The 19076-nt window shown below is 37.9% G+C and overlaps 1 protein-coding gene across 2 annotated transcripts in view; it reads right to left on the bottom strand.

The window, feature by feature from the left end:
* LOC115236110 (alpha-mannosidase 2) overlaps positions 1 to 19076 on the bottom strand; it is a 134630-nt gene that overhangs the window by 9501 nt on the left and 106053 nt on the right. For both annotated transcript variants that reach the window (XM_029808328.1, XM_029808327.1), the window contains exons 4-5: positions 13216 to 13388; positions 9586 to 9719 (exon numbers count right to left, since the gene is read on the bottom strand). In XM_029808328.1, coding sequence (XP_029664188.1) covers positions 9586 to 9719; positions 13216 to 13388 — 307 coding nt within the window. The remainder of the gene's footprint in view (positions 1 to 9585; positions 9720 to 13215; positions 13389 to 19076) is intronic.

The raw sequence follows: 19076 nt of genomic DNA, 5'->3' as shown, positions 1-19076 counted from the left end.
TCCAATTTCAATTTATCACAAAACGTTTGCAAATTTTTTAGTCCGCACGGTCTATCAAAATGATAATGATCAAGTACAAAATAGAAAATAAAAAGATGGTTATATTTTCTTATTCCCCCCAAAAATAATAAATAATTTCACAAAGTATTTCTTTTCTTATCGTCGAAATTTTCAGGATATTTTATCATTCTTCTACTTCTAATCCTTTTACTTGAAAGATTGTTTTTTGAAATATCTGTATTCGATTGCAATATGATACACAGCTGTCCCTTAGCGAAGAAGAAGTCACGGTAGAATGCGAATAATACAAGATTTCTATTCTCACGTCTGTTGCCAATTATTAATAACCAGATCGAGCATTACGATAAGTCACTGTGTAATTTTCAACACTTTGTAAAATAAAGAAGAAATGAGTTTCTATCCATAGCCAGCCGATAATGAGAGATATCGTACGCCACTTGTTGCTTTCATTCCAAATCCTAATCACTGAAGCTACTAACGTCGATTTTCGTACCATCCTTATATTTTCTTTAGAATTCTCTAAAATATTTTCTCTTGCCGGTCCAAATATGTTAATAGCTATTAATTACCACGGACGAACCGAAAAACCCCAACCGACATGTAATTTATATCCATCATGTCAATTTCTCAGATATTATCCTCAGATTATTATCGTGATTTAGCAATTAAAAAAGCGTTATCGCGTGACGTTAAGTTTCTGCCTATCCTTGTTCTACTTTTGAATATCGTTTAAGTTTAACTTTTTTGCGTTTTACAGTTATATGAAACAATACTATAGAGAAAATCGAGATATATCGTATATCGAGTAATCAAAGTATTTTTATATCGTAGAACGATGGCTATTTAGTTTCGCCGCAAAGAGAGAAAACTAACGGATTTTCCCCTCAAGTGATATTTATGGCATCAAGCCGCGGTTAATAGCAGCCAATTTCCAGGCGGTATCGCCGAACGAGAACGAGGGATTCCGCGACAGCCCTGGTGATAATGGACTCATTTCGATGCGCTTCCGGTTATTATCGTTCCTGCAGCGTGTTATAGGCGAGCCAGGAGGGAATGGCGTTTATCTCGATCTCACGATCGACGTCGCGACATCGGTTCTCCGAGCTGTTTTCGGATACCTGTTGTCGAATATATACAATATTGTGTTCCTCGACAGCGGGAAAACATTTTCCGCTTTGCTGCACGTTCGAGCACCACAAGTCTCGCGATCGATTTTCAGTTCCGAAGTTTGTAAAAGGAATGAAGCAAACGCAAATAGAGAGAATAGAGGTACGGTACTCATAAAAATTAAATAAACCAAAAACATTAGAATTTTTTTTTCAAAAAAATAAATGAAGCAATGTTATGAATGAGATAGATATATAAAAATATGATATAAAGATAGAAGCGTAGTAAAGTAAATTACATTACTTCATTATTTTATAACATTCTTTACAAGATTTTTCATTAGTTGCATCGTGAATTTTTTAATTAAGAAAAAAATTAGTTTACTGCATTACGCATTTTGCATTCTTCATTAAAAAAAAAAATCATCATTTTTTGAAAATGTTTTTGCACATGTAATTTAAACTGAATTAATATATTTATTTAAGTTATGTAAAATAAAAAGAAAGGAAGAAAGGAGAGGGAAGAGAGAGAGGAGGAGGGGGAAAGAGAGAGAGAGAGAGAAAGAGAGAGGCGCGACAGCGATGACGTTATTCGGATCCGAAATGAGACAAACAGGCGGATAATTAATTTGTCGTGTTTATGATTCATGGGAGACGGATTTCCATCGGCAAACACCCTGCCATTATGATACGATCGCTCTATTGTCCTTACGTCGAATCAGGCCAACCACAGAGCCGTATATCAGTCGAGCCATTCTGATCGAACAGGTGCGATCGGAATGAGATGCGTTCGCATTCGGGCTCGTAAATTATGCCGATCCGCTCGCCATGCGTGACGTCCGCGATTTGTTGCGGGATGCAGTTGCCGCCGAATGCATAATTCTACGCGCGCGGGAAGCCCCCGTTCATAATGCCGCGTGGTTGCGCCTCAGTCTGATCAAAACGAATCTAAAATCAGCACCGCGTTTAATACGATGCAGAATTTAATCTAAATAATTTCCGCTCCTGCATTAAATCGCAAAAAATATTAATTATTTACGTAGTACGACAACTTTAGAATAAGCATAAATTGCAAAGTAATTTTCAGGATTTTATATAGAATATAATTCGTGTAAAAATTTTGCTTTATTATTCTCAAAGATTATTTAGTGAAAATTAATCCTGCCATAATATATTTCAAAAAAATTTATTTAAATATTTCAATTATTTATACTTTGAATTTATCTAAGAGAAAACTTTTATCGGAATTCAACATTCTTTGGTTTATTCTGAAATACTCTCTATGTTCGAAGTTCTCTCTCAAATTTCCGGAGGCGTGTTTCGGATAGAGTTCAGGGCAATCTAATGCGTCGTCCGATCTCTCGCGGGATTGTCTCGTCGCACTTCCTTTTCCAGCCTCCGGCTGAATGCAACTATTCCGTTGCTCCTCTCTCTCTCTCTCTCTCTCTCTCTCTCTTGGGGATCTCTCGATTCCGAAATAAGACCTCTTGCTGGCCTTCTCAGTGGCAATTTTCGAGCGAATACTTATGGCGCGGAAAGTTTTCCGTGTGTGCAACACGCGATTTCAGCTTGTCTCCGCCGATCTCGCTCGATGGCTCGATCGGATTTAATCAAGCAGAAGGAGAAGTGCAATCCGGAATTCGCCGGACAGAAACGAAGAGAAAAAGCGTACTTCCTACGTCGTCGTATATATATATATATATATATATATATATATTTCAAGTTCTCAGACGAATTGTATCTTTTTTTGAAATAAACATTGTGCATCCTTATAAAAATATAATCGCGTTGATAAAAATGTTTTTCAAAATTAATATATTTGGGAGATAAAATTTAAAAAATATAAGCCGATTAAAACATAAAGTATTGAAAATGTTTTGTACTAAAACAAGATTCTGCTATATACACTGTTCTATAAAACCTTCCTTTCATTAATTAAAAGAAAAATTTTTCGCGCATATATAATACATATACCGCGTATTAAATGTTTGATATGCGCTTTCACATATAAATTTTGAACTGTCGCATTAGCGTTAAATACGAAATGGAACCGTGGATCCAGCAATACTTTACGTGCAGCATCCGCTTATTTTGCGTTTCTATGCAGTATTTTGCATTCTCGTCTCGACAGAACAACTGCAATTGCAACTGCGATCGACACTCGAGGATCTAATTACGGCTTAATGTTCGTCGACCTCTTTTCTTAACGTTTTTCTTCTCTCTCCTTTCGTTTAAGGGATGGCGAATAAAAAAGGCGTTGGGAGAAAGGTTGAACAAGCGGAAGGAAAAAGATGGGGGAATGAGGAGACGAGGCTGCCATTGTCTTCGCACTACCGCAGGATCTCGTTAGCCTACTTTCCGTTCTCTCCCTCTCTCCTTCTCTGTCCTGTGATCCTCCAGGCGTGCGTCGTTTTTCCTTTCCGCGTATAACGCACGTCTCCCCGCTTTTTTCCGCTCAAGTAATCACCCTTTCTCTCGAGCAACGCCACCCTTCGTTTTCCGCATATTATCATCGCTCTTCTCTTTTAACTCGCGCGCACACGACACTTTGTTCTTAGATCCTTTCTCCCTTCCCTCTCCCCCACCCTCTCTCTCCCTCTCTCTCTCTCTCTTTCTCTTTTAAGCCCTCTCCGTATTATTCCGATGTTTTCGCAAATCTGCCGTTATTATCCTCAGGCTTACGTATCTGATATGTACAGCGCAACTGTAATATATACTTTGTGATATACGCACAGCTTCTCGGTTTTTTCTTTACGTAACTTTTACATAAATTTATTCTTCATATCATCTCCTTTCTTCTGTTATTCTTTAATGTGTATATCAATATAAAATCGAAATCGTAACAATACGAAGTTTACTCAAGCGATACTTTCGCGTATATATTACGCATGCATTACATAATAAATGCATACATTATATAATATCACGAAAAATCTGTATTGCATTTGCTCTAACATATTGTACGTTGCGATGATATAAAATGACGTCGCTTACAAAAAACATCTGCCATGTTTTACGTAAAACAAAACGTTCTTCAAATGGATTCTTCATGTCAACATCATTTTTGATAACGTTATTTTTCACAATATTAATATTATTAATATTTTTTAGTCGTGTTAATTTTAAAGATGATATATGTCTATATAGCTTGGATAAAATTAAATTAAACTTTAAATTATTAAAATCGATACGTGGTATTAACTAACACAATTTTCCTTGAAATCAACTTTGTTTAAAAGCACTATGACTTACATCGTTCCCGAGATAAACGTCTCGTTTACGCGAACGCCTTTATTATCGTATATTCCTCGTCTCTCGAGAGCAGCGAGAAATAAGACTATCTTTTTAACGGCGGGAATTTCGCGTGCGCTTGGAGGTGCGGCGAGCAACGGAAACGCCTGTATAACTAGCCGCTCTCTCAGTCAAAGTGCTGTCTCGTCGAGAGCCATAACCGTAACTATTCCGTAGTCCCGTAGAACAATAGCCGTACCGCAATAATAACAACAGTGTGGCTACACTAACTTCCACGTTCGTGGCGAGATACAAGAATGAGACGGACAAAAAGTCTCAATATTTGAAAATCTTTGTCGACGAGAACCACAGAAAATATCTGGCGAAATAAAAGGACGAGCATTTTATTTGAAGTTATATTAAAAGGGAAGCATACAAGAACATTTCTCCGTTTGAAAATATTTTCGCTAGCTCCTCTCTATTTGCCAATTTCCCAGCTTTTACACGAACGCATTTATCAGTAAAAAAAACACGTGTTTTAAGTATCACTCTGTGCATCGTGAAATGATAGAACGCAGAATTTCCGGAAATATCGATGGATTTTAGTATTGGAGAAAACAGTGCGAGCATGGAACGCGCGTTCCATCATTTCGATGCAAATGATGAGCGGATCCCAAAGTGATCGCCACGACGAATCCAGCCATTAGACGAATGTTTCGTCGACGATAAAATTCAATTCCGTCAGATCACTGTGATACATGATAGTTTCTAGTATCTCGGAGTGTATGTCTTTAAATTATTTGTCAAAACTCGACAGGCGACGCTGACGCTTTCCCGTTACAATTTCCGCGGTACGTAATAGAACGGAATAAAACACGGAAATGCGCGAGCCCGAGAGAAATATGAAGCCTTCGAGATACAACGTAGCCTCGTAAACGCTTTTATCCCGCGCGATATTTGCAGTGAATTCTTCTTCACAAGAGCGTATCTCTTGAAGAAGAAGAAGAAGAAGAAGGGATGATCACAGCGTGAAAGAAGCGCACGGTTTAAAAGGGCGGCCAGTCGGCCAGCCACCTCCGCTCCCGATATTATCGCCGTTCACAGCACGCGGGATTACGTTTTAATACTCGGTCGTCGTTTATTAAAAGATTGCTCCTTTGTTGGCGCGCCGTGAAACTCCAGCGAAGAAACGAGAACGATCTCTTCTCGAGATACACCACCGTCTGTGGATGCCGCTCGCGCGCGCAAATTAATTTTCTTGACGAGAAGAAGAGGAAGGCGAGAAATGGGATTTAATGTGACACCGGCCTAAACGAGAATCGGACGCTCAAAGACACTTTACGAGATGAGACATTCGTTTCGTTCCAAAATCAACGTCTTATAAATGGAATGCACTCCTTTGCAATGCACAACTTTAAGAATGTTACATGTTATATGTGAGTATTATTTAATATTATCAATTCTTTTTACGTATAATAGAGAGAGAGAGAGAATATTTTATATATATTTTATAATTATAAAAATATTACATTTATTTTATAAAATATTAATCCTTATGATTTTCAAATTGATATATTTTGGCAATCTTTATAACGTGCATTATTCAGCATTACTATACGATTGCAAATAAATTTCTTATTCTTTTAACAATGCCTGAAAAATTTTTATATAAAATTAAGAATAAATGTTTTTAATTATAATAGTGACAATGTAAAAATGAAAGAAAAATCTCAAAATAATACAGTATATCATATATTATACACACATATCAAGTCTTCAAATAATCTTCCAAAGAAATATTCGTAAAATTTATCAATGATTTATAACGGCGATTAACACAATAATACATTAATCGTAATCATGGGCACGAGCTATGTTGACGTTTTTAACAATTAACGCACCCCCGATACGCGGTTTATGCTTATTCGCGGTCAATCGACGATAACACACTTCGATATTTAGGCGTGTTTATAACGCGGAGGGGCGCCTGTAATCGCGCTCGTTCTGTAATGCACTCGAAAATGCATACATATCGTATTATATCCAACACGCGGCGAATGCGTGGCGTCCGCCGCGCTTTGCCAAAACTCGGCAATTTAACGTTCCAAGCGCGTTGCGCGTCGCGCCATACATATTCAGTAGTCTAATAATTAGGAGTTAATACACCTGAGCGGCATTATTTCAATTTAATGCAGCCGCTACAAAATCGCACTCGCGAAATCACTGTAAAAGGAGAGAGAGAGGTTCGTGCGTTTCCCTCCCGCCGCATTGGACGTTGCATAATTTGCGCTCTATGCATTTACCACCTTTGCTCTTAATTCCATAATTCCATTTATAAACAGTGATGCTACCGCGATAGGGAAATTTAGTACAGAGTCATTAGTATGATTTGCAATATTTAATCGTGGATTGTAAATCTGTGAATCTCGAGACTCGTAATGACTTGATATAATAATATAAGATTCACTGCACGTGATTATTAACTTTTTCAAAAATTAACGTTTTAGATGTGATACTGTTACACACAATTTATTAAAACGAATAAAATGTTTCAAAATATAAAAATTTCTAATACAAGTACAGAGGAATAGAAAGAAGAACAAGAGCGTATATAAATGACATATTTCTAAAATATAACACGTTTCTAAATAATTTATTTGACATTTTCAAACTACTTGATCTCAAAGTTTCGTGAATCTCTATATTTGAGAAATATATGGATCTTTTTGCATCGATTTAATTTATTGCCCTGTAAAATATATATTTTACGAAAATATGAACGAAAAAATGAGAAATAATACTTTTCTAGAAAGGTAATGCTTTTCAATCCTCTAAAAGCTAAAGCGCGGTAGACAATATTTTCTACGAAAAATAAATCCCATATCTTGCGGGCTACGAATCTCTAATACAGAGATAAAAAAGAAACATTCGCATTACGCGGAGGTGGAATTACTATTTACGACGAACCACTGCATCGCACGAAACGTAGATATTTTCAGGTGCGAAAAGAGCTACCCATCGTCGTCGCGCGTACATACAATGGTGATTCGGTTTTCGTGCCGGGGTAATGAATAACATAGCCGTGCAAAAACAAAAATAAAAGAAACAAGCTGCTGGATTCACGACAATTATCTCTATTCGCGAAATGCGAACACAAAAGAGCGAGTGCAGGTCGCTCGTTCTCGAGGACTCTCGTATCACTTGTACACACGTTTGTACGTGGAAACCGCGCGACGACGGGGTCACGACACGCTGTACGTTTTGTCGTTGCATCCCTCTTCTCGCCCTCTCCCTGCATCACCGCCGTTAATGATCTCGTAGGGTGTTTGTGGAAATTTCATGTTACATACGCGCCGCGACGCGGATCGTTCCGCGTGAGGCGAGAAAATATTTGTTTACTGAAAAACGAGAGGAGGAAACAACGATTGAACGTATTTTCAGGCACAGGAGTTGTCGTTCCGTAATCATACACATATCATGTCACACACATCGTATCATACACATGTGACATTATATCGAACAGAAATTATTTGCTTTTAAAAAGGCAAGAATTTTAACAACTTGAGATGAAAAGATTGTAATGGAAGTCGTGGATCGAGAAATATTAAAGTAGGTATTATTTTTCGATAAAATTAAATGCCTAATTTTCTTAAACGTATACCATTTGACATTTTAATTTTTATGTAAAATTGTATTATTCAAACCATCGCACTCGAAATATTTTCTTAAGAAAAACTGTATGAAAAAAGAAATGTCACTTATAATTCTTAATAATTTTCCCCAAATAAAAATATAATAATAATTAATAATGTATCTAAAAATTAAAGCAACTTGAAAAAATTGACGACAATTTCGAGTTTAATAAATCAATCTAAAAGATTATTTGATTCTCCCCTCCCGATTTGCTCTTTAATATAATTGTACATCTACATATATTATAAAAGCAATTCTATCCGAGCTCGTCCGAGCTCGTCCTTCTCTCGGCTCGCGCTTTGTGGCAGCCTTTTCTCATATTGAATTTCCAAGAGATTCCCGTGCAAAAACGTACCCCATATTGCGCCGTGTCACGATATACCTGACCTGACTATATTCGAGGAACGCCAGCAGGCATTAGGAATAATCCTGCAGGTCGTGGTCTCGCGCAGCTATAATACGCGACATATGTACGATAATAGTTATTACTCCTTCAACCCCTACGTAACGGGCAGAAGGAAAACGCGCGTGTGAGAGAGAAAGAGAAAAGGGTACGTAGGTTGTGATATTCCACCGACGCAGCACGCGAGAGAGAACATTCGCAGAGAGGAAAGGTAATCAACACCGACTGAAATTTCCACGAGAGGACTCTTTAAAATCTCTCGAAGTAACCGAGCGAGAGCGAGAAGCATCCTTTTTCTCCTTATTGCGACGACGAGAGAAGAGAGAGCAGGAAAGGAGAGGAGCTCGTAATCAGGCGGCTCCGAAAGGACGAAGGAGACGGAGACGACGACGACGACGACGACGACGACGAAGACGACGTGGAGCGGAGAGCAATTTTACGTTGAGAGACCCGCTTGCACCCATCGTCTTATTACTCTACTGCCTTCTCCTCCTCTCCACGTGGTAAGACGAGAGAAATCCTTTCTATCCACTCGAATCTTCTTCCTTCCGCGGCGCATCGGCGGGGATCCTTATTGCTTCCTGCCGATCGACGCTTGGCTAGCAAACGTGAGGGATATCTCACCTAGCTATCTATCTAACCCTACGATAACCGGAATTCTCCGACGTTCTTTTGGCTGTCGATAGAATGTTTTCGAGCGCCTGCTTGATCTTTATGTCGTTGGAGGGAAAAGGGTATTCTTTCTTCTCTCGTCATACGCTCGATCCTTCCGCTCGCCTTTTCACGCGATCCTTTCGCACGATTCGATCGATAGTTCGGCGGGATTATCGTATTCTTTAGCGAGCTTCGCGTAACGTTAGTAATACAATTCGACGTTTTATATTAACGCGTTTCCTTGAACCCTCTACTATTCAACTTTCAAGTCATATCGGTTTCGTAATCGTTTCGTTTTCTCTTCATGTTTTTCCATGTTAATTAAAATTTTTGTGTTTTCCAAAGTACAGATTTGTTTAATTCTTATTATTTATCTGTTCTCTAACAACTTTTTGAATCACTAAAAACAGTTTAAATTTTTATCTTTCGTACTTAGAGAAAGTGTGCGTTTACTTTGTTCTCTGCACATGTACTTACCTTCGATAAGTTGATCCAACATGGCGTAAATGTGGGATGTCGCTTCATCGGTCATGACCCAACCACCGGTGGTCATCTCCAGTCGACCGTCCTTGACTAACCTTTTCACGACCATCTTTTTCGTCGGATGAGCACTAGAAAACAAGAATGATACTTAATCATTATGAGATAACGGCAATAAAATAAAATTTAATTTCAATATTAAGTGGATTTAACGATAAATACAATAAATACAATTTTGTGATGACCAAATACAATTGACACATGGATGAATCTGATCTCTTTATATCCCGCGTGCTTGGTTGGGAATAATCGATTTCGTTCGATCTCTGGATCAACCAGTCGAATTTAATCATTCTTGCGTGACTTGTCCTGTCGCGCTTGTTTTATATCACCCATCACGCAATTCGGGTCGCAAATCATATTTATCGCCGTCGCCGTTGTCCCATTTCAGCCTCGACTAGGATTTACGTGATTTGTGCGTCCGAGAGAATGTTATGTACGACCTATATAACCTACCCTATTCGAAGGCGGTTTCCACATTACGTCGTTTATGTCGACCATAAAGCCGCCACGGATTCCACCTGCTATACGTCTTTCTCTCTCTCTCTCTCTCTCTCTCTCTGTTTTCCCCAGTGACTAGTAGGTTGGTTTAAGGTCGCTAAGGCTAAGATGGTTACGCCCAGGCCAAACTGGGGCGTTTTGGAGATGAGCTTTCCTCGACGCGGGTCTGTTTAAACTGCACCGCCACCGATATAATAAACTTTTTATACTCTCCGAAACTCGCGACGCATACCGTTACGGTTTCTTGGCGTTTTACGTTTTCTTCAGGGTTTAGGGGCACGTCAATGTAAATGGTGATTGGTTACATACGAAATTTGAATCCACGATAGCATCAAAATAAAACGCAGAATGTAAAAATGAAATATTATCAAATTACGAAATATGAAATCACCTAAAATAAAATATAAAATTGATTTTAGAAGAAAAAGGCTATATATATATATATATATGATTAAATGCAAACTATAATTAATCGAAATTTTCTAAAAATGGATAAAATTTAATTATAGAGTATACAAATTTTATAAGGAAAAATATAATAATTTTGACAAACGAAAATCTTTGATCAGTTATGTAGCAAGCTAATTTTTTCCCGCTCTTTTTACGTTCGGATCGCATTCAACGATTTGCAAGTACTTTTCTTTCTTCCCGTTTCTTTTCTCATTGATCCAGTAAAACCGTATAGATTCGCAGGGTGACTAAATCCTCGAGTAAAAATTACTTTTCAGCAAACCTTTGGATCTCATTCTGTTCCTAGAAGGAAGTAATGAAAGCGAGCTCCACTGCGAAACTCATCTGGGAAACTTATCATTTCATCCGCCCCTTCTTTCTCTTCTCTCTCTCTCTCTCGTTTCTCGGAATCCACTTTTATGCTCGCGACACTTCTCCGTCTTCCTCATCCCTACTTCATCCATGGCTTTTCCGCGGCTCGTTAAAAAGAGAAGAAGTTTCCCGCCCCTCGTTGTTCTCGGGTTTCCGTTTCCCGTTCTTTCGCGCCAAGTGCTAAGAGAATCACTACCCTCGATACTATCCGCTCTTTTCCTTTCAATGGCCTATTTTACGACAATCCATCTCGAGATATTGTATATATACAATATGTTTGCGTGACAAGCTCGCGATTTACTTAACACACAAGCCGGCGTTTGTCTTTGATTACAAATGCAAAAACTAATTATCGATTGTTTTTCAGTCGCCAATTAAAATTTAGGATAATGTTATACACGTTATCAGACATGTAATTACACGAGAATGTTAGCTTCGAGACATATTTTATAAAATTCACTTCGAGAGAAAGAGAAGAAAAGGAAAGAGAGATGCTCGCAGGAGAATCGTGGTTTACTTAATACACAAATACACTGACCAGAGTTTATCTTTCATTATGAATGCAGAAACCAACAAGCGTATATTAAAGGTACATCTTCCACAAGAACTAAATCATTAGAAAGGCGATATTGACTATTACTCGCGAATCCGAATTTCGAAAATAACGATCGCTCCTTTATCAGAAATTTGCAGAACGTTATTTTGAAATAGCAATTTTATTCAATTTCTATTTGTTTATCATTATAAATATTATTCATTTCATAATCTATTTAGTAGCTGTTTTTATAATTATTGTAACATTTTTATCTCAACTATAAAAAGTGCAAAATTTGAGCTGATTATTTTATTAATGTTATGACTTCAAAAATAATATTTTGATGTATTCTTTGATGGTTGGCATTTGAAGTTCTTTTCTATTTTACACGCAAAATATTTCGAATATATTGCGTATACATGTATAGCAGGCACTCACCTGTCCCACCATAGTGATAAGAACGAGACTTCGCTCCAGATAAAGGTCATGTTTGGCCATTGCTGCAGCTTCGAGACCATATTGTTTAGGATGCTCCGCGTGGAGCTGTGGAAGTACTGCTCGAATGTCTTCAGCCATCCCGGATCGGTGTGACTGTGAGGCACAAGGATAACCTGCAACGGAGAAACGCGACCATCGTTTTATCAGAAACGTGCCACAAATAGCAAATATGCTAGCGCATGGAAGTTAATGCCTCGCCTTTCGCGTGAAGCGAATCTAATAGAATAGCCACTAGTTTCACTGAACTTGGTAAAAGAATAATTAATTGAGCTATTGATAGAAATCACACGTGCTGCTATTTTAGTTTGTTAAATAAAAAAGAATATAACAAACTTTTTATTATTATTATTCTTTTTATATTATAGTTATCGTATTATTTTTTTTAATTTCGCCTCATGCCATCATAATTTTTTACATGTACAAGAAATATAATGAGCTTTTTAAAATTTGCTTTCTAGTAACGTATAGTAACAATAGAGCTGAATTTTAAACGGTTCAATTTGTTCAAAAAATTAATTGAAGGCGACAAAAAATGTTTTACAGGTAAGAAATTGTTACCTATAAACCTGACACAATCTCTATAAATTAATTCGCTATTCATCAGTCGCATTAAGGCGAAATTATTAATCGAATCGATGCGAGACAGACGGCGCCAACGTTCTATATCGGCGATCTAATTCTCGCATTCGTTCATCGAGACCGCTCTCAATTTTCGACGGTAACAACCCGATAGATTCATGAAGATTCGTTAATTAGCACGTGCTACATCGACGTCGGCTTGACGACATTATAACGATGGTGTAATTGATACAGTGCCGCGTCTCATCGTTGCTCTAATTCGACGAGTGAACTTGTACGGTCGATTCGCACAAAATTTATTAGTTTATCTATGATGGATCTGACTCTCTCTTTTTTTCTCGGTCGTGTTCAAAAAGTGTTTCAATCTGTCTCGAGTGTCGATATTTGTAAAGTGGAGTGCAAACGAGACATTTTTTTTTTTTTTTTTTTGCAGATTCGACTGTGCGGGCGTATGCTATTGCACGATTTTATTGCTGCTCGCTTTGTTGCTAATATTTCGTGCGGGAATGCGATTAAAGTGCCACCAGATTTTTAAATCGCGCAAGCGAAATGCCGATGTTTTCGCGACTACAAATTTCTTTCGCAAACTATATTTCGAATATATTGCGTATACATGTATAGCAGGCACTCACCTGTCCCACCATAGTGATAAGAACGAGACTTCGCTCCAGATAAAGGTCATGTTTGGCCATTGCTGCAGCTTCGAGACCATATTGTTTAGGATGCTCCGCGTGGAGCTGTGGAAGTACTGCTCGAATGTCTTCAGCCATCCCGGATCGGTGTGACTGTGAGGCACAAGGATAACCTGCAACGGAGAAACGCGACCATCGTTTTATCAGAAACGTGCCACAAATAGCAAATATGCTAGCGCATGGAAGTTAATGCCTCGCCTTTCGCGTGAAGCGAATCTAATAGAATAGCCACTAGTTTCACTGAACTTGGTAAAAGAATAATTAATTGAGCTATTGATAGAAATCACACGTGCTGCTATTTTAGTTTGTTAAATAAAAAAGAATATAACAAACTTTTTATTATTATTATTCTTTTTATATTATAGTTATCGTATTATTTTTTTTAATTTCGCCTCATGCCATCATAATTTTTTACATGTACAAGAAATATAATGAGCTTTTTAAAATTTGCTTTCTAGTAACGTATAGTAACAATAGAGCTGAATTTTAAACGGTTCAATTTGTTCAAAAAATTAATTGAAGGCGACAAAAAATGTTTTACAGGTAAGAAATTGTTACCTATAAACCTGACACAATCTCTATAAATTAATTCGCTATTCATCAGTCGCATTAAGGCGAAATTATTAATCGAATCGATGCGAGACAGACGGCGCCAACGTTCTATATCGGCGATCTAATTCTCGCATTCGTTCATCGAGACCGCTCTCAATTTTCGACGGTAACAACCCGATAGATTCATGAAGATTCGTTAATTAGCACGTGCTACATCGACGTCGGCTTGACGACATTATAACGATGGTGTAATTGATACAGTGCCGCGTCTCATCGTTGCTCTAATTCGACGAGTGAACTTGTACGGTCGATTCGCACAAAATTTATTAGTTTATCTATGATGGATCTGGCTCTCTCTTTTTTTCTCGGTCGTGTTCAAAAAGTGTTTCAATCTGTCTCGAGTGTCGATATTTGTAAAGTGGAGTGCAAACGAGACATTTTTTTTTTTGTTTGCAGATTCGACTGTGCGGGCGTATGCTATTGCACGATTTTATTGCTGCTCGCTTTGTTGCTAATATTTCGTGCGGGAATGCGATTAAAGTGCCACCAGATTTTTAAATCGCGCAAGCGAAATGCCGATGTTTTCGCGACTACAAATTTCTTTCGCAAACTGATAATTATAGCAACAATAATTTCATAATGTTAACACTTCAATTTGCAGGAAATTATTTTTTTCCGTGAATTACTGCAAATATAATTTTTTGTGTTATCACTAGTGGATACATGAATGTTTTATCAAAAGCAATACATATATTGTATTTCATAATTTTTTAATGTTTTACTTATTTACTTTATAAAATTGAGATTCGATTCCATTCCCTCTTGTTATGTATTTATGCAGAGAATACTTTGAAATTTAATTGGTTGCAGGTCCTAGATAACTCGATCGTAATAGCTGTCCCCGTAATCACATGAAACGACAATGTCAATATTGCATAATTGATATACATATACCGGTCATAGCGAGTTAATAATTCAAACGACGTGAGACGCAACATCGCGCTCGATACAACGCGCGAAATTTATTACGCGTTGTCGCCGGTGAATTTATGTAATTTGGAACGCGTCAGTGGACGATAATGAATCCTGCACCCAGGTTTACATCTCCTTTAATGCGCGAATCCGACACTTTCAGCGGCTGTCCAATCTTTCGCGTATAATGGATCGAATTTTTCAACAGTTATTAGATGACGTATCTTTAGTTTTTGTGAATAAGAAATATAATAAAATATATATGGAAAGTATTATGATATTATATATAAACATACATATAATATACATATATAAAAATATAATTATGGCATGAATGGTTTTTTTTTCGATTTTTAAACTGCATATCGGAGACTTTAAATTTTTACGTTGGTTTCACTTAAAAGTTACGAGTCTCTAGAGAGTAGACGAACTTTGGTTTTTCGTTCTCTGCGAATGGAGCGGAAGTACTTTGGGAAAACCGATCGAATATTCGATTTGCGAGCTACACGAGGTGGCGTAAATCTTTTAAACGAGAATCAACTCACAGCGGTAACTGTCATTAGTCGTCGTCCCGCTGACTGTTTCTCGTCCGAGCTCTGCATTTTCACCGAGATTTCGACCGCCGCTGATCAAATTCACGTCGGCCTTAATTTCATTTCGCGCTCACTACGCGGACAAATTGGAGCGTTCTTTCGCGCGGAACGCGCTTCCGAATTCGCGAAAGCTGTCTCTCTCTCTCTCTCTCTCTTGTTAATCAAAATTCGTTTTGTCGAGCGTATCTCTCCTACAACGACAGACAACGTTATTTTCCCGCGTATTGTTTATCGCGAATTATTTTTCATTTCCGCTGTTTGTTCTCTCAAAAGAATATATATATATAAGAAGAATTAGAATTCTATACGTCTTCGTTAAATATTTTAAAGGAAGATGACACATACGGAAAATTATCCGTTTTATATTAAAGCATAAGACATTTTAATATAATATTAAAAGTAATAATATGATTTAATATTTATACATATTTAATTTAATAAAATTTAATTTTTATTATACATCTCTTTGAAAGTGCTTAATAAATAACCTTAATAATAACAATTAAATTTATATATTCGCGGAATACACTATCACTGTACTGGCGCTAATCTTGATCACGACTACGAATAGTCAAGAGCTAACGGCGACGCGGGATCCATTTCACAGGACAAATAAGTGAAGTTACTGGCAAGCTGCAGGCGGGATACCCGCCTCGGCTGTGCACACGAGACATGGCACAGCCGAGAGAGCTTATTGGTATGCATGAGACAAGCACGTCGGGTCATAGCGCCCCTTTAATACACCCCTGGCCCTTTTGCCCTCGCCTGTTCTCCGCCCGGCACGACCGGAGGCGAGCAGAGGCGTAGCAGACGATCGTCCGGTTCGCCCTTTCACCCCCTTTTACTCTCTCCGCTCGCACGACCCCCGTGTACTTTGTCACCTCGCCGGTAACTTCGCCCCAGCTACTTGCCGGGATCGCTATTATCGCCCTTAACCGCGACATCGGGTGGAAGATGGAGCGTTGCCGCGCGGAATCACGTCTCCGTCCTCGCTCGAGATTGCCATCCGAACCCTTCGGGACCGAATTGGAATGCAGATTGAAGCGTGAGAGAGCGTTTCGATCGGAGAGACGGCGATTGTCGCGCGGCCGTTAACTGCATAGAATATTAATTATTATCGTCGTGGAAATACCGCGACGACATTTACCGGAGATATGATATCAGAATAATTTTAAGTTAGACCACACGCGCTTAAAACTTTTCTTTCTTTCTATCTTGATGATAAAATAATGCGCAGAAGCAAACATGATGGTGAGGATAATGTAATATCAGGAAAACAGGAAATGTGAAATTTTCCGAATCAATGCTGAAAGCACGACTTTTATCTTTAAAGTGGACCTAACGAAACGCCGCTTCGTTCCCCGCATCGATCGAGACACACCCGTAAAAATGCGACGTGGATAAAAAAATTGAGATAATCGTAAGAAGAAATTGGGGGTGAGTTATGACATACGACCCGACGACCAATCCAGACTCGTTTCATTATATTGTATCTGGCACTGCATCGAGTCGGCCGAATAGGCGACTGACAATAAGAAACTCCCCTTCTTGATTTTTTTTACGAGTATTGATCATATAATCCTAGAAAGAGAGAAAGAGAGAGAGAGAGAAAATTGAGAGAAAGACGCGTCTCATCTCTCGCAGGTGGCTCGTCGCGCGGATGATCTTGAGGCGAAATTGCGGGTATGTTGTTTACGCGTCCCACTTTTTTACGGGTCGTTTCCAAGAAAGTACGTCTCGAGATCGAGGGCTCGATCGGGGTTAATCGAAGCCCTATCGTTCTGCTCGAATGCACGCTCCCTTCGCTTCAGAATACAAATTTAATCTTGTTAAAGTAGAACTTTATCGCAGCTTTTTTAATCAAAATTAGCTCCTATATGCGCAAACTCGAACGTTTTCTCATGTAACAATACACAGAAAAGCTTGATTTCTCTTAATATGTAGCACTGAGTTTAAACGGCCGCGTTTGTATAGAAATAATCGACAAAATAAACTAGCATTAAAAAGAACAACATATACTGACAAATATTACAATTATAAAATGAAACTAAGAATGATTTATTTGTAATTAAAATATGCAGAATTACACATTTTCATCTTTAATTTATGTAGCCCTTTCCTGCCTTTTGTTCTAGTTATCAAACAGATCTCGTGATAAAATTTTATTTTATTTTATTCGATTTCAATAAAAAAGAAAAAAACGTGACAACGTAAAAAAATGTGCTGCAGGATCACATATATCTTCTTGTAAGTTAACGCTAAAAATTTAGTAAAGGGGCCGTTAACACTGTAACGGAGCACCGAACTTTTCGAATCTCGCAGCAGTAAAGCCCCAACTTTGGGGATATGTAGTTACTGGCTGCAACTTCCACGTAGTTTCGCGGCAATGTAAATAACTCTCTTAAGAAGTCCTTGCTATACGACATACGCCATAGAAAAATTATTATCGTACGCGAGACGCCTTATGTAAGCTCTATTTCCCACAAGTAATGGATAGCAGCTATCCTTTTTATTTTATTTCATCTCGAAAATAACTATTTTTTTTTTATCAAAATTTTCTATCATAATTTAATAAAAGATGTCTAGTCATAAATTTTGTTAAATAAGCTTTATTAATTTTTTATTATAAGATTTTTGTTTGAAGAGAAGTAAAATTGTTTTGTCGCGAAGCGTTATCGCGTAAAAGATTAGCTTGAATGTAGCTGCTACTATTATTTATTATTGCTCTCTTCTTTCAGACCGTGACCCAATTTATTATTATTATCCGATGTTATAAATATTCGCAACGTCACGATCCTGATTGGCCCCCGGAAGGAGGAACGTGATGCAAAGTTGGCCCGTTTCTCCCGGAGAATGCAAATAATCCCGAGCATTTTCCCGAGTGAGGCTTGCCACTTTGTTCGAGGGCTTTGAATGTAAATCGTCGGATTGCGCTATTTATACATGGACCGAGAATGAAATAGCGCCGTCGAAGGAGTAAACAACGCGACCAAAGGAGCAAATACGAAATGCGAAAATGGAACGCGCGTTAAAGTTTTGGCATTTTACCGGAAAATAGATAATAAACCAAAGAAAACAGAATGAAAATATTCGTCGATAATGCATTCCATAATGCATAATACATATAATGCATTTCATCTTTTTATAGAATAAAAATTAAGCACCATTAATCTCGCAATAACGACGTGATATAACTGACAGCATCGATCTGTTCTCAAGCTTCTTTAATATTAAAAAATCTTTTTGTAATTAAAAGAGAGATTCAATGTTCGCAAAATAAAACATTATTCTCTTACTACTGCATTTAATTCAATGTTACAGGACTAGATTCAAAAACCGCATATTTATAGTCATATTACGACCGTTACATGTTCGCGTCATATCCTTTTAAAAGAGACATTGTACACATGTAAATGGGAATATGCTCTTTGAGAAGCTGCGAGAGATACGGCAGAAACTTCGTTAACGAATCCCTCAAATGCGTCAGATGATATATAGGCGTAATTGGCTTGTCGACGCGAGCTACCGGATTCGTCTTCAAGATTCCGCAAATGTAGACACGGTGTTGCGGATATATCGACAGTTCACATCCGACAGTAAATTAACATTACGCGCAAATCCAACATCTATATAGAAAGTCGTACCTTTTTCTATGAATTATTAACAAAAATAATATATAATATT

Source organism: Formica exsecta, unplaced genomic scaffold (genome assembly GCF_003651465.1).
Source record: "Formica exsecta isolate Colony F162 unplaced genomic scaffold, ASM365146v1 scaffold245, whole genome shotgun sequence".
NCBI classification, from domain to species: Eukaryota; Metazoa; Arthropoda; class Insecta; order Hymenoptera; family Formicidae; genus Formica; species Formica exsecta.
The sequence above is the reverse complement of the archived record's forward strand: the minus strand, read 5'-3'. Positions and strand labels throughout refer to the sequence as shown.